The sequence below is a fragment of the Artibeus jamaicensis genome, unplaced genomic scaffold (assembly GCF_021234435.1).
Source record: "Artibeus jamaicensis isolate MK-2021 breed Jamaican fruit bat unplaced genomic scaffold, CSHL_Jam_final contig_729, whole genome shotgun sequence".
NCBI classification, from domain to species: domain Eukaryota; kingdom Metazoa; phylum Chordata; class Mammalia; order Chiroptera; family Phyllostomidae; genus Artibeus; species Artibeus jamaicensis.
Window position 1 is genome coordinate 4052991 of NW_026521939.1, and position 17160 is coordinate 4070150.

Below are 17160 nucleotides of genomic sequence, written 5' to 3' on the forward strand. Positions count from 1 at the left end.
TTAGAGCAGTTAGTTTATTCCAGGTAGTTCATATACAACCCAGTTTTCTTTCGGTGGTATTTTGTTTTTTCCATAGAGAGCTCTGTACACTGAACATCAGTTCTTCTTTAAATCTATTTGCTACCATTTGGTCTTGATAAATATGGAACATGAGTAGCTGGTAGCACTGGTATTATGATTTGTTATCTTAATGACTCTTATCAAGACATTTATCTGAATTAAGTCATCTCATTTTATCTGAGTTTCTCTCAAAATTCATAATTATTAATTCTTAAGTTGTCAATTTGTAATATCCTTCTTTAGTTGTAGAATCAGAAATTAAATTTATATCTCATTCATGCTGATTATTATTTGAAAATGTTCTAACCCTTTTGTGGATCAGTCAAAAGTTAAGATTCCCTGTTGCTGCTTTGACAAAAGAATCTGGTCTAAAGAAAATTTCTTATTTTGAATTTGATCAGGATTCATGTCATTTATTGTTACTGTCACCTAAAGCAAAAAATAATTAGTAAATGTCCAACTATACACATAGGTTGATATTTATCAAAAGCGAGCCTTATCGAAGCCCCGAGGTGTGATGCTTTATATCCAACCGCTCTCTGGGTGTGACAACAACCACCTACAGGCAGCAGACACACACGTTTCCAACAGGTATTACACATTTTTTTTGTTAAGATGTCACATAAACTCTTCAACTCTATGATTATTTGCTTGCAGTCTGTTTTCCCCTCAAGTAATAATTTCAGCTAACTAGTACTTTAAGGAATTGTAAGAATTTTAAAATATCCTAATATAAGCAAAAACTAGACCAACTACTTGAGAAACAGAGTGGACTTCCAACCCCTGGAATGGACACGTCAGAAACATCAGTGAGATAAGCTGTGTCTCTGATTAGAACTAAATGGACCCAAGTTTATCCCTCCTCGTTATCTAGACACTTAGGATCCAGACAGTACAAATAATCCCAAAGGTTGTTCTTCCAAAAAAACAAAAACAAAAATCAACTTTGCCAAAAACGAATAGAAAACCAAACACAGTTGATATGAAATATAATAAATATTTTGTGTCTCTTAACAGATAAGGCATAAACCGTTAGACATTACTAGCAGTCACACATATTTGTCTATTATGACAAAACAGCATAGAATCTAATTAGACTCTAGAGTGTTTTAGCGTTTGAACACCTGCAGCCAACTTGTGTGGCTTAATACAACTGACGTTTGACCCCACGCTTAAAAGCAGATGAAGTTCTGCAGTGTCCTGTCCCTTGTTTTATTCTACAACTTTGAGTGGCTGGCCATTGGTTTTGATCTGTAGGCAGTGACTGCGACAACTGAATTTCACAAGTTCAAGCTTGCATAGGAAGAACCAAGGTGTTTTCACAATACTCTAAATAATAAAGTAGCTTTCTTCAAAATTTCTTTTTTTCTGTTCTAAGTAAACCAAGGTCTAACCTTCTTTCACTAACAGGTCACCCTCAGTCTCTCTACATATCATTTTTTAAACCCTCATCTCTATGTGTACCAGAAAATGAGTAGAAATACAGTCTGTTCAGAGAGAAAGCAAAACCCAGTTCAGTGCAACTGTGGTTAAGACAGATGAATTTTTAACATACAATTATTTCTGTGAAGTGTTTTAAAATATGGAAGTTCTTTCCCCTTACCTCTTTATACCTATGAATTTACATGACACTAAAATGTAGAATACTTCTATATTTTGTCAATATATATATAGGATCTCAAAAATGTAATTTTAAATAGAAGGGGGAAATAATGAAGGGTTAAAAAGCCAAATAAGAAGAGGGCTGGTAAGCTGGCATTAAACCAACACTTCATAACAACACTATGAAGCACATACGGTTTCTCCTCGCTGTACAAACTTGTCCAGGGTCACACAGCTAGAAAATGGTATGTCTGGGATTTGACCTCAAGCATATGTCTCCCCTGAGAGTCCACGCTTTTGCTCTTTTGACATTACACTATCAAATGTGTATAAATGGAAAGCGTGGTCACGATTGTTAGGGAAACAATCTATGCATTATGTAATCACCTCAACTCTCTTTGCTGTTCCTGTTGGTAATTCCCCTATATCCTGTTTTTGTATTTTTAATCCTTGCTTTCTATGCTCTTTTATCATATTAGGCTGTTGTGACATTAAAAATTTTTTCCTATTCCATTTTCCTCTATTTTCTCAGTTTTTCAAATGGCACAAAATTATTTTATTTAAAAATTTTTTCCTATAAAAGTTGTTTTAAATTTAAGGTAGTAATAGTAGCTTAACACCTGAACTTGATGTAAATGATGCACAGATAATTCTTAGCTTTTTTTCTGAAGTGAATGATTTAAAAAAATTTAAGGTTCCCTCAGTGAATCTCTGGAGTATGTCCTACAAACTCCACCGGTGCTGCCTCTGTGACAACCTGTGGTAAGGCTCCCAGTGCACAGGCAGAGGCGACCCCATTGTCTGGCGCCTGGCAACAGCTATTTATACCTCACTGTGTGTCATCTGCTTCCACCCAGATGTTTTCTCTACTCACACTCAAAAGTAGTTCAACTCTATCAATCCACCTATTGTTTCTTACTCTTTTAAATCTGTTACAACTTATCATGCTTATATTCTAAATGAGGGGGGAAAGGAGGGATCTTTTTTTGGAAGAAGCGCAAACTTCTGCTTAGGTGGGTAACTGGACCTTTACTCTCTGGGTCTCTGTAAGATGAGCGAGAGCGAGTACAGAGATGAGGGGGTGGCTCATGGTACGAGCTGAAAGCAGATAAAACAAAAGAGAGGTTACTGTGGGGTTTTGCCTCCCAAAGGACACTAGGAAATAAAATTTAAAATTAAACAAGTATTGAGAGAGGTGGTCTTCGTACCTCAAATTTAGGAAAAACTTATTCTCTGTAGATTCTGAATTTCTTACACCATAGCCCTTGATCTCCAGCTGCTACAGTAAAGCATGGGGCACACTGGTCTTGTCACACTCAGCATGCCAGGGCGCAGGACAGCAATGCCCATCCATACCTTTGGCCACTTCCTTAAACTAATCAGAGAGGTACCTCTGTAGTGGCCACTAACAATAATTAACAGTATTCTTAAGCTTATTCTTGGCTTTGTTCCGAAACCACAAAACTACGCAACGTGCATTTAAAAACAAAACAATGCAGTATGGCTTATAATCAATTAAACCTTTCGTTTTGAGATATAATTGAGAAAGAGATAGCTACCTTCCTTGTTTTAAATAATAAAAGCCATAAACATGTTAATTGGAAAAAAATTTTTCCCAGAAAACTATTCCAGGAAAATTCACGTGTTTGTAAACCTAAAAGAAGCAGTGTTCTGAATAATACTGAAATAGAAATGGCCCCTCCTCGGGGCAGGGAGAAGGACAAAAAATTGGAGAACATGAGAAAACGTACAAAATGAACCTGGAAAGATTTTAGTGAAGTGAGGACTGGCTTCCTAAATCCCCTGGTTGTATTAATTATTGCAAAATCCCTAGAGTTCTATCAGTTAATGAATTTTTAGAGAGACCTACCAAGAATAGCATTAAGCTTTCATTTCAGAGAACTTAGACGGTGTAAGATACGGCAGGAAAAAGAGAGACACGGCACGGTAATCAGACAAACATGCTCCAGCCTGGTGGATGGGAACAGGAATTTGGCAGTTTTGGCCCTGTCCAAAGAAACACTGACCTTCCTTGAGACTTTTCTGGTTGCTCCCCTCAAGGCATTCCTTTTCTTTTAATGGCTCGAAATTCCCAGCAGTTAAAATCTCTGGGAACCCCTGTTGCTGCTTCTTGGAGCTATCGATCATGGTGAGAGGCTTCTGGAGACAGGCAGCATCAAGCAGGAGAAGAGCTCAATTTGCCGAACAGCAGAGGCTGGTGCTCAAAATACTCTGGTCCCTGGGTCCTGGGAGCCTCCTCACAATACCCCAATCACCAGTGGGCAATTATGTCTTTAAGCAGCTGAAGGCACCCATCAATCAGCCTTCGGTTCCCAGCCTGACCTGCACAGACACTCATGCCGCTGAAAGCCCTGAACTCTCTCCCACGTTGGGAGGCAGAGCCTTGGAGGCGCGGTGATGCTGAAATCCCACCCCTTTTCCCAGCCAGCCCTTTTCCTTTGCCACTCCAGCTTCCCCCGTGCTGGGCACTTCAATCTGCAGTTTGATGGTCCAAATCATCTGACAAACACTGAGTCAAGCTGTTAAAAATAAATCCTCTAGTTGTTAAAAGAGAAGACGTTGCTGATACCTAAGACGACAAATTGCTGCCTGTGGTCTCTCTAGCTCTCTATAAACACAGCCGCAGTCTGTGGAAATACTTTCTATCAGCCAGACAAGCACATTCATTACTCATTAAGTTCTGCAGCTAAACAAGCGGCAGTCCAGGGCATCTGACGGAAGCGGGTCTTATCTCAGCAGAGGCACCCTGCTGAATAAACATGCTACTAGCCTATCTGGATAAAAACAGAGGCACTGCACGACCAAAGTTCTTTTGTGCTGTGCTTTTTACTGCGCTTGGCTCTTCCTGGCAAAGCAGTGCTCTTTGTAACAGGGACGTGTACTGTCACTGCAGCTTTCCGCCTCGCCAGTTCAGACCTGAGCAGCACTTCTCCTCTGTGCCGCTAGTCGGCTGAGAGAGTTAACATCGCCATGATGGTTCTAAGGAAAAATCTCTTCCCCTGTACTAAAAGGAGAGACACTGAAAGCTTCTATTTTGTAACATTCAACCCGTGACCAGCCCAAGTTTAATTTCCCATGCGCTGTCAACAACGGGCACCTCTTCTGCAGGTCCCAGACTGCTGTCCAAACTGCGCACAGGGGACGCTGCTTGAAGAAGGTCTCTAGGGATGGCAATCCCAGGCATACGTGGAGTCGGGCCTGTTTTTGTACGCTCCAAACATATAGCCAGCTGTAACTGTAGCCAAAAGAATCTAATTTTTTAATAACTCAAAGTATGCTCCTTTGTGGAGAGCTCCTATAAGGCCCATCAGGGGTTGTAAGGGCAGTAGACTGAATCCTCTTCCTTGAGGAATGTTTTGTTCTGTTCACATTTTCAAAACCAACATCTAGCAGAGTGCCAGAAATATTAGTTGTCAATAAATACTTGTTGCATGACTAAGTGAATGAATTAAAGCAGAAGAAAGTGCAACAGGAAAACTTCTTTTATAATACTCAAGAGTTCTAAACAAGTCCTACATCAATTACCAAGAAGCACTAACTTTCGATGAACAACTACATGTTCTCTTTAAAAGAAAACACTTTGACATGATCCTTCTGTGGGATAAAGCAAGTCTTACATTTTTAGAGCCAGAAAAGTCAATATTCTCTTCACCATTTAAACACAGATGGAAACTAGATGAAGTCTATCCTTTGTCCCCAGTTTCAAGGCTGCTGTGCACTAAACCTGAGCTGTTCTAGAAAGATAGTTATCTATCCTTCTCCAGCGTCTCTTGAGAATGGGATTACACAACACAGGACATGTTTCTTGTCAACTGAAATTCCTTCTGAAGCAATTTAAGCCCATCGTTGGTAGTCTAAACCTCTGTAGGAACAAACAGGCACAACAAGCTTATCGCATTCCTCAAAAATGCCCTCAGATGCTCTGCTAATTTTATGATCCTAAGACCTTTATTCTTCTAAATTAACCATCCCCACACCTTTAAAATAGTAAGAAAAATAACCATTTTTTGAAGACATTCTTTAGGGTGGTCATTTTATGAGAAGTTTTGCAAAGTTTATCTCATTTAACTCCCAACAGTCCTTGTGATCTCTAAGATTGTTTGTACATTATAGACATTTTACAGACCGAGACCAGAGTTACAAAGCTGGTAAGTAGCAGGTCTGGAATTTAACAAGTCTCAGTTTTCCAAAGCCTAGGTCCTTTTTTCTGTTGCATTGCAATGCCTTCTGTCTTCTAAAACATGCTCCATTTCCAGGCTTTAGTTTCACCTTGGGACAAGTTTAACAGCAGAGGACCTAACTCTGATGGCCTGGCAATTCTATTCCTCCTGGAGGGAGAGAAGGAAGCCAACATAATCATACATGAAGGCTTTTATGAAAGCATTTTAACTTCTGAAATAATAAAGCAGGAACCACCTTTATGCAGGACTCACAATGTGCCACAGTCTAAGTGCTTTGCATATATTATCTCATTTATTCTGTTGACCTGTGAGTTCAACATTATTATCCTGATTTACAGATGATAAAACTGGGGCCTAGAAAAATATAGGTTATAATTTATAAGTGGTGGCCAGAATTACAAACAGAAAGCTTTGCTCCAGGATTTACATTTGAAATTACCTTGCAAAAAGATTTAAAAAAAAAACAACCAATAAACTCCACCCCGGCTGGTATGGCTTAGTTGGTTGCAGCATCATCCTGAAGATGTGAGGGTCATGGGTTTGATTCCCAGTCAGGGTACATAGCCAGACTTCGGGTTTGAGTCTCGGGTAAGGGTGACTGCAAGAAGGCAGCCAACTGATGTTTCTCCCTCCCTTCCTCTCTGAAAGCACTGAAGAAAATATGTCCTCAAGTGAAAATAAAAAGAAAAACCCCAGAGAACAATAAACCCCAACAATGTCTTTTTCAGGATGTTGCTTTTTAAATAATGCCCAAATGATTTTAAGCCACAAGTTTAAAAACCCGAGTACATACAAGCTAGAAACTTCAAAATTCTTCACTGGTTTTGTGTTGTGTGTGTGTATGATAGCACATGTGCTGAATGTGTTAAAACACAAAACTTCTCTTTCAAAGATCCTCTGTAAGTTTACTATTTTTGTACCTGATAAATATCAAAATGCTTAATAAGGAAACACTTTGTCCAGCTGTAGGTTTATATCAAAAGTCTTGCTCTGTAGTTTTGAAAGAATGTAATTTCTTTAGTGGTAAATATGCCTGTCAGAACATTTATTTTGCTATTTTTAAAGATCTGAGCCCTTGCCACTGTGGCTCAGTTGGTTAAAGTGTCGTCCCGGGGACTGAAGGGTTCCTGGTCAGGGTACATACTCAGGTTGTGGGTTCAATCCCCTGTCAGGGCTTATATGAGAGGGTAACCACTCCATGTTTTTCTTTCACATTGATGTTTCTCTCTCTCTCAAAGCAATGAAAAAATGTCCTTGGGTGAGGATTAAACCAAACTGAAATAGTTTCAGGTTCACAGAGCACTTTCCCCCTAAACCACCTGTAGGGGGCTCCGACAGGACACCTCTCTGCCTTAGTGGTCAGTTCCTACTGAAGGGTTATCTAACACAACCACAGCACAGCCGTCAATGTCAGGAAGTTAACACTGACACATCACCGCCATCTCACCCACAGACTCCATCAGTTTCACCCACCGTCCTGACAACAGCATCCCGTACGGCAGAAAGATCCAAACCAGGATCACGTATGGCACTGGAGTGTTAAGTCTCTTCAGTTATCTTCTCTTCTACCTTTCTGGACTTTTCCTTCCTCAAATTTGGAAGATTACAGGCATGTTATTTTGTAGAATTACCCTTAATCTGAGTTTGTCTGATGTGCCTTAATGATTAGATTCAGGTATGGCAGAAATATTTTTGGCAGGAATACCACAGAAGTAATGATGTATTCTTTGTAGGTGGTAGAAAATTCCATTTGTCTCATAACTGATACAGATTATTTTGATTAATTAATTAAGGTGGTAGTGGCCAGGTTTCTTTATTGTAAAGCTTTACCTCTTTGTAATTATTTTGTGGGGCTGAATTACTACTCTGATGATTACCAAATGGTGATTTTAAAACTCCTATCATCCCTTCCACAATTATTAGTGGCACATCCTACTATAAGAAAAAGAATTTTCTTTATCTGGTTTATGGTATCTATGTATATTAGCAGGAACTTATGGATTTCTATTTTATTCACTTGGTTATAACATGTTTCTATCATAATTTATTTTGATGCTAATTATTCCAGATTTGGCCGGTGGGTACAACTTCAAGTTGGTTTCAGTTTCTTATTATCATGACCCTGGATACCTTTGAGCACTTTTTCACTTTCTGGACAAAATGTCCCAGGCTCCCCTTATTGCCTCCTGCTCTGATGAGAAACAGATTTGAATGCGAGGTGTGCTCACAGCTACTAGGGTGTCACTACTCCCTTCTCGTAGACTCTTCTGTAGGGTTAGTTAGGAAATAATCAGTGAGTTCATTTGTATGTTTGTGTGTAAACATACACACACTTACATCTCTACCTATGGATAGGTGTAAAGTACAGATCTATATTTAAATATATACATCTACATTTATCTATGAATACTGAAAACCATGAGTTCACCCTGATGCCTCCAATTCTGATCCAATGTCACAGACTCACTCTAATTTTCTCTCTTTTCTACATTTGTAACCCTCTTCTATAACAAGAACCTTGTTTTCCATGGTTTCTGCCACCTCGCTCATGAATACCCTGTTCACCCCATTGGCACTGCTGTAGCCAAAACCTATGCAGATGTTTCCCCAGCCTACGCAGCTTCTGAAAACCTATACTGGGTCACCTCCCCCACTCCCACAGAGCAGCTGCCTTGCTTGGCCCCACATAATGTCTGTTGGATTCAATAAGGAACAAAGGACGGAAGGAGACTTGCATTCTCTGAGTCAGAGAAGCCCACAGTTGTCGTATGAACTGCTTTCCAGTGGGCCTGCCCTTGTTCCTTATTATATGTGCTACATCATCTTCAGTGTCATTGGCTCTATTGTCATGAGTGACATTTAACTTCAACTAATAGGTGATTCAAGTCACTTTGGCTATGATAAATTTGCTCCCACAGGGTTTGTGTGTACACAAACTCAAAAGAGCTGTTTTGGTGTGAAAGAGAGTAGCATAAATCAAGTCAATTTTCTCACTACATATATTTAATAAGCATGAGAAAAACCGTATGGCTCAGAGACTAGGAACAATCCAAAGAAGGCTTTAGGGAATCAGAACAGAAACAAACTAGGCTCAAGGGACCTACACTAAAAACTTGGCAGAGTCAATATATGTTTATAAAACTGGTGATAAGAAAGATTATTGTTGTGATCATGCTGGATTTCAGTAAGGAAAAACCTTAGAATATCACCAAATAGTAAATGTTCACCAGTGCGAAAACTTTCAAGAGTAATGAATAAAGAATACAGTCACAGAATGCAGAGAGTGCTAAATACATTGAGTCTCGTTTCTCTTGCGACACCCCGAGGCTGCGACTGAGAGGCACTGCGTTTTTCCTCCCCACCTTCCACATTTGTGCACTTCGCAACAGGTCCTCAAGTAGCTGCTCACTGAAGCAAGTCGGGGTACACTTTGGGCTTCCTTCACACAGTGTGAGCTACAGCATCACAAAATTTATGCAGATATAGTCAATTAGATTGGGTGCATTTAGGGAGAAAAACTTCAGTCTAGGTTACACCTTAATTTTTTCCTAAGGATACCACATTTTGAGTAAAACATGTATTTGATCCTTAATTTTCTCCTTTTTAACATTATAAATACCACTATAAAATACTGTATCTTTAGAGAACTGCTAAATGGTAATGATAAATTTCAACAATTTAATAATTATTAACCCCAATTTAATCATTCTGATAATTTATTTTTTAAAAAAGAATGATTAAAGGGTGCTGTACCTGCAACCAGATAGCATATCTTAAGTTCTTCACTTTTACAATTTTTAAAAAATACATGGATATCAAATATATAGTACTTCAGAATAAAAGAGATGAACAAATGAGCACTTGTGAGAGCCACTGTTTCATGAAGAATACATTTTTCTGCCATTTCTAAGCTAATAAGATTTTGAAGGAGTATCAATGATTTAACCAATTAAATATTGCTTAACTATTCAATATTGCATAACTTACACGCGACAACAGGGCGGAACAGCCTAATAATTTGGTTTGTAATTTGTGCTGATCGTCTATCATCCTAGAATACAATCTTGGCACGGATGGCACTACGTTCTTGGGTTTGCTTTATCCTCTCTGGTTTTTCAGGGTTGGAATTTCACCATCAATGGTCTGCTGATTAACCCTGCTAGCCTGACAGAAGAAAACTTCATGTGGATTGGGGCAAGTGGCAGGCAAGGCAGCTCGTTCCTAGTCAGGTCGTCACAGTATGACAGCCTCCCTCAGCTGAAGTGATCTGACTCTACACACGGCAACGACCGCGCCATTTGTCGTCTTCTGCCCGGATCTTTAGTGTGGGTGATCACGAGATAAGAGAGCACACTTTTATCAGCTTTTTAAATAAGTCACTCAGATCCTTTCTTTGTTTCTAAACTTTATAGTTACTTACATAAATATAGACAACTGGCTGGAACACTTAAACAAAGAGCTTCCCTTAGATTATATATCTTTAGCACGGTTTTCTTCAAATTCCCAGTTATGAAATATGAGGGAGAATGAGATGATTACAGCTTTAAAGGTTTCACAGAAATAGAAGGGAATAATGAAAAGTTAAGAAGGTCAAATGTAACTTCCGCCAAGATGGAGGCATAGGTGGAGACGCTGTGCTTTCTCACACAACCAAGTTTAGAGACAACAAAATATTAGCAACAGAAAACACAGCCAGAACACAGAAAATTGAACTTTTCGGAAGTCCGATAACAACGAATTCTTCAGCCTGACCGGTAAGAGGGGTGAAACCAGCAGCTTGTGGAGCAGGGTCGCACAGGAAAACTCGGTCAGATGGACTCAGATGCGCGGATCCCAGGCGTGGGGTTGCAACGGGTGGACCAGTGAGCGACCCAGTGAGCTACCGGCAACTGAGCGAGGGCGCAGGGTGGCGGGATGACTGTGGTCGTGCATTCCTGCGCAGATAGACCAGTGAGGGAGTGGGCAGTGAGATGGGACCAAGCAGGCCCCAGTGGCGGGAGGCAGCAGAGGAGATTGCCATGTGACCCCGCCCCCATATAAAGCGTTACAACCTAGTGACCTGGGCGGCCCCACTCTGGTGAACATTTAAGGCTCTGCTCCTCATACTTAACGGGTGCGAACAGACCAAAAATGGCTGAGGAAGATCTCAAAGCCCCAGAGCCCATAACACTGAGCGATGAAGAAATAGCCAAACTTTCAGATGCACAGTTCAAAACACTGGTGATCACAGAACTAGTTGATTTTAGTCACAAATTAGAGGAACATATGAAGGCTAAACTAATTGAAACGAAGGGAAATGCACAGGAAACCAATAGTGATGAAAAGGAAACTGGGACTCAAATAAAGGGAGTGAACCAGAAGGAAGGAAAAAATGACCAAACAGGAAAATATGAAGAAACAAGAATTCAAAAAAAAATGAGGAGAGACTTAGGAACCTCCAGAACATCTTTAAATGCTCCAACATCCAAATTATAGAGGTACCAGAAGGGGAAAAGGAACAGCCACCAGTGGAAAACTTATTTGAACAAATAATAAAGAAGAACTTCCCCATTCTGGCAAAGGAAATAGACTTCCAGGAAGTCCAGGAAGCTCAGAGAGTCCCAAAGAAGTTGGACCCAAGAAGAAACACACCAAGGCACATCATAATTACATTAGCCAAGATTAAAATGAAGGAGAGAATCCTAGGAGCAGCAAGAGATAAGGGGACAGTCACCTGCAAAGGAGTTCCCATCAGACTGTCAGCTGATTTCTCAAAAGAGACCTTATAGGCAAGAAGGGGCTGTAAAGAAGTACTCCAAGTCATGAAATCCAAAGACCTACAACCAAGATTACTCTATCCAGCAAAACTTTCATTTAGAATGGAAGGACAGATAAAGTGCTTCTCAGATAAGATCAAATTCAAGGAGTTCATCATCACCAAGCCCTTATTATATGAAATGTTAAAGGGACTTATCTAAGAAAAAGAAGATTAAAAAGATGAACAGTGAAAGGACAGCAAACTCACAGATATTAACAACCACGCCTAAAACAAAAGCAAACTAAAAGGACAGCTAGATCAGGAGCGGAAACATAGAAATAAAGATCTCAAGGAGGGTTATAGACAGGGGAGTGGGAGGAGGAGAAGAGGGAGAAGGTACAGAAAATAAGTAGCATAGACGGTAGGTAGAAAATAGATAGGGGGAGGGCAAGAATAGTATTGGAAATACAGAATCTAAAGAACTTAAGACACATGGTCATAAACTAAAGGGGGGGAATGGTAGGGGGTGGAGGGTGGAGGGGAATGAAGGGGGGAATAGAACAACTGTAATGACATAATGAATAAAATAAAAATTAAAAAAAAAGAAGGTCAAAGCCTAGAAGGCATATTATGAAGTTATGATCAGTGTGATGTTGAGGTCAGCGCTTATAATGACAACAACAACAAAACTATCTGTCAGTGTTTCTCAACCATTTTTACATCACTATCCCTATCTCCTGACCCTTTTCTATGTAATGGTTTTCCTAATCACTTTCCATGAAATTTTAATACCACAAATTTACCACATGGCTGCTTATGTTTTATATATATAATAAATATATATTTACTTATCTGTGCCTTATACATTAAAAAAAATTTTGCCTATTCTCCAAGAACCAATTTTCACCCCTTTGAGAATTTACAAGAAGGAAAGCCAACTTTTTCCTATTTTGTTGAAAACAATCAAATAGGATAGCAAGAGTGAATTGCATGTAGGAAACCCATTATGAGAAAGTATTAACAAATGTTTGCTATTTGTGATAAGGATTTTAGATTACAAGTCAGCATATCCTTTGAGGATCTTTTGATCCTCAGCAGCTGAGGTATAGCAGACATGTGTTGATATTTGTTTATTAAAAAAAGAAACTGAAGTTCAAACATGAAATGATGTGCTCTGAAGTTGATCTGCTACTGAACACATTTTTAACACTGGTTTTCTGACTCCAACATTCTTTTAACTAAAAGCAAAAGCCTGTATGTCTTTTTTGTCCTTTTTACTAAATTTACATGTGATTCTCAGAGGCGTATTAAGAAAAATCGGTCATTTAATTTCAGAAGGATAAGATTACAGACAGATTTATGAAGGTTAGAGGCAGGATGGCTTTGTGGAAGGCATAAGTTTAGAATTAACAAATTCGGTTGTGAGATCTATGAGATCTTGAAAAAGTGGCAATATCTCTGTTCTGTGGCCACCTCCTCTACAGAAATGTAAAATAGCAGCAGATGTTTTCTGTAATTATAAACATTAGGTACTCCCCATGGTAGAAGTCTGTTAGGACTAATTTCTGGAATGGTCTCCCCTATCTGTTGTTCTCCATGGTTGCATGTTTCCTAGGTTTGGGATTTCTCTGGCAACATATACACGCACCACGCAGACTAGCTCACCGACCACAACACCACACACATGTTCTACATTTTCCACCCACACACTTCAAGGCTGAAGTGGGGTGCAGGTAAAGTTCATCATTCTTTGGTTTGGCACTTAATACCTTCTTGTAACTTCCTACTACTTGAAATTTTACTTATTAGCTTATACATGCAGAGAACCCTATTGATACTTTTTCACTTACTGGAATAATGATATAGAAAAACTGCCCCAAGTGACAAATCGTGGCCAAGAAGTCAGCCATAGGGTCTAAGAATTGGTTAGAACCAACAGTAGGTCAGCTTTGGCCCAGAGGGCAAAGCAGGTATACTTTGTGCTCACCTCCTCCCACAATCACACCAAAATTACAGCTAAACTATAGAATAACCATCATTGTGAACCACCTGAAGACTAGCTTAACAGAAATTCTGTAACTTAGGATATAAAGAAGCTATGATGTGACTGGTGGCAGGGGAGGAGACACAAAACATGCTGTTCTCACACATATGGTGTGGTGATTAAGAACAGGGATGAATATCTAGGCTGTGAAGGACCACCTTGGGGAGTGAGGGGTCCTAGTATAGGGAAGGAGTCCACACAACTCCTGGCCATGCAAACCTGTGGGCATTGTGCCCAAGTGAGATGAAGGGCTTCTAGAGTATCAGGTGTTCCTCTTGAGGGGCCTATGCATGGACTCACTTGGTCACAAATTAACTTGCTCTGTGCTACAGCTGAGAAAGCACCAGGGACATACAGGGAGGATTTGAAGTGACTAGGTTAAGGGTTAGGAGCTCAAAGAGCAGAAGTCAGAGCAACTCCTTCAGGGGACAGAGGTGCTGGTACGTGCCACTATCCCCAACCAGCTGGCAGGTGCAGGTGAATGCCAAATAGAAGCTTTCCATTAACCTGGCAAACATGGTCCCACCCTGGTGATGCCTTGTGACCTGGCTCCACCCAACTCGTGCACCCAAGCTGCTTCCAGTGGCTTTTCAAAACAAATGGCGTGCTGACTTTCCTAAAATCTGTAAAAGGTACACAAACCCCAAACAAGCATCAGCTGGCCTCATTGTGCCCTGTACCTCTTGCTAAGAGGCCACCTGGCACCAATGGCAACCAGTCTCATCTTGCATTGTAACTCCCACCAGGTGGCCCAAAGCCTGGCATAAGCTGCAACCAGTGTTTTCTTGGAATGCAACTTCAACTAAACAGCCAAATCCTGGCATAAGTGGTAAATGTCCTCGGCTCAGATCACGTTACACACCAAAGGTTCCTAAGCCTGGTACTAATGGAGGCCAACCTTGGTTTGCAGCATAGCCTCTTGCAAACACCTCCAAGTAAAGCACAAATGTCAAACAACTGCCGATCCCTTTGTGGCTCCCACCAGGTGGTATCAAGCTGGACACAAATGGCAATTCACCTTGGACTGCACTGAAGCCCCTCCTAAAAGGCTTCATAATTGACATATCAGGTAGTTGACTTCAGACTATACCAGATCACCACCAAACCAGCTCAACAAATGACATACCTGAAGGATGGATATGGCTGTTATCAGTGTCCTCCTAAAAAAACTCCCACTACTTGAGGCGAGTCCCCACACTCCCCCAACAGCTATGCTGTTGTCATAGCCAGCCCTCACAGTCAGTCAGCCTGAGGGTCAACCCCACCTAGTGGCATGCCAATAGCAATCAAATCTCAACTACAACAGGAGGGTGCACACAACCCACACAAGGGACACCACTGGAGCACCCAGCTCAGGTGAACAGAGATTGTGCCACTGGGCCTCACAGGGCACTTAACATAAGATAAGGCAACTCAGCCAAAATTGGAGGATGTAGCAGATCTACCTAACACACAGAAACAAATACAGGGAGGCTGCCAAAATTAAGAGACAAAGAAACATATCCCAGATGAAAGAACAGGACAAAAACTCGAAAAAACCAACTAAATAAAATGGAGACAAGCAATCTACCAGATACAGAGTTTAAAACACTGGTTAGAAGGATGCTCAATGAACACAGGGGAAGAAGAGATGAATTCAATGAGAGCTTCAAACAAACCTAAGAAAGAACCAGTTAGAAATGAAGAACACAATAACTGAAATGAGAAAAAAACCCCAACACGTTAGAGGGAATCAATAGCAACTAGATGAAGCAGAGGATCAAATTAGCAATCTAGAAGACAAGGTAATGGAAAACACCCCACTGGAACAGGAAAAAAACCCTAGAATTTTAAAAAGGATAGTTTAAGGAACCTCTGGGACAACATCAAGTATAACAACATTCACATCGTAAGAGAACCAAAAGAGAAAGAGATTGAAAACTTTCCTAACCTGGTGAATGAAATAGAAATACAAAATATGGAAGCACAGAGAGTCCCAAACAAGATGGACCCAAAGAGGCCCACACTAAGATACATCATAATTAAAATGCCAAAGGTTGAAGACAAAGACAGAATCCTATGAGAAGCAAAAGACTACCAGTCATGTATAATAAGGAAGCTCCCATAAGAATGTCACCTGATTTTTCAACAGAAACTTTGCAGGCCAGAAGAAATTCACATAAAATATTCAAAGTAATGAAAAGCAAGGACCTACAGGCAAGACTACTCTACCCAGTAAGGTGATCATTTAGGCCCAAAGCAGAGATAAAGAGTCTCCTATACAAGATAAAGCTAAAGAAATTCACTACCAGTAACCAGTATTGTAAAAAAATGTTAAAGGAACATCTTTAGGAAGAACAGATCAAGACATGAATAATAAAAAAATAGGGAAAAGGCATCTACTTAGAAAAAAAACAATGAGTCAACCAACTATAAAACTGTTACAAATATCAAAAGGCAAAGATCATGGACAATTGCAATAATAAATTAAGAGATACACACAAACAAGAACAAACAAAAAAAGGAAAAAATGATCAAAACATAAACATGTAAGGGGAGAGTAAAACTTGTAGTGATTTTAGAATGTTTGAATTTAAGAGCCCATCAACTTAAAACAGACTGCCAAAAATGTCATTTGGTATACATAAAGCACAGGGTAACTACAAACCAAAAATCTGTAAGAGATATACAAGAAATAAAGAGAAAGAAATCCAGTCCGCCAGGAGTGGCTCAGTTGGTTGGGTATCATCCTGCTGCAAACTGAAAGTCTATCAGTTTAATTCCTGGTCAGGGCACATGCTTGAGTTGCAGGTTTGGTTCCCAGTTGGGGAGTGTGCTGAAGACAGCCAATCAATGTTTCTCTCTCATATCGGTATTTCTCTCCCTCTCTTTCTCCCTCCCTCCCCCCCTCTAAAATCCAAAAGAAAAAAATAAAGTAAGAGAAGAAATCCAAACACAACACTATAGAAAGTCATCAACATACAAGAGAACAAGAGAATACAAAGAACAGTGAATTACAAATACAATCAGAAAACAATGAATAAAATGGTAATAACTACATACTATCAATAATTACTTTAAATGTCAATGAACTAGCCGTGGCTGGTGAGGCTCAGTGAATTGAGCACTGGCCTATGAACTAAAGAGTCCCTGATTTGATTTCCAGTTAGGGCACATGCCTGGGTTGCAGGCCAGGTCCCCAGTAGGGGGTGCTCAAGAGACAACCACACACTGATGTTTCTCTCCTTCTCTTTCTGCCCCCCCATTCCTCTACCCAAAAACAAAATAAAATCTTTTTAAAAACAGTCCATGAACTAAGTGCTCTAATCAAAAGACACAGGGTTAAAATGAATAAAAACCAAGACCCACACATATACTACCTATAGGAGATCTGCTTTAGAGTGAAAGGCACACACACAGACTAAAAGGAAAAGGATGGAAAGGATATTTCATGCAAGTGGAAAAAAGCAGGAGTACACATACTTATTTCAGAGAAAAACTTGAAAAGAGACAAGGGCATTTCATAATGATACAGG

At 40.0% G+C, this 17160-nt stretch overlaps 1 protein-coding gene across 7 annotated transcripts in view; it reads right to left on the reverse strand.

The window, feature by feature from the left end:
- The window catches only part of MRTFB (myocardin related transcription factor B), a 203033-nt gene that overhangs the window by 73992 nt on the left and 111881 nt on the right, over positions 1-17160 (reverse strand). The window contains exon 1 of one of the 7 annotated variants that reach the window (XM_037151235.2): positions 3690-4265. The exons of the other annotated variants lie outside the window; for them this stretch is intronic. Within the exon in view, the coding sequence (XP_037007130.2) occupies positions 3690-3810 (121 nt within the window). The 5' untranslated portion in view covers positions 3811-4265. Of the gene's footprint in view, positions 1-3689; positions 4266-17160 lie in introns of those variants that run through there. 7 annotated transcript variants of the gene reach the window in all.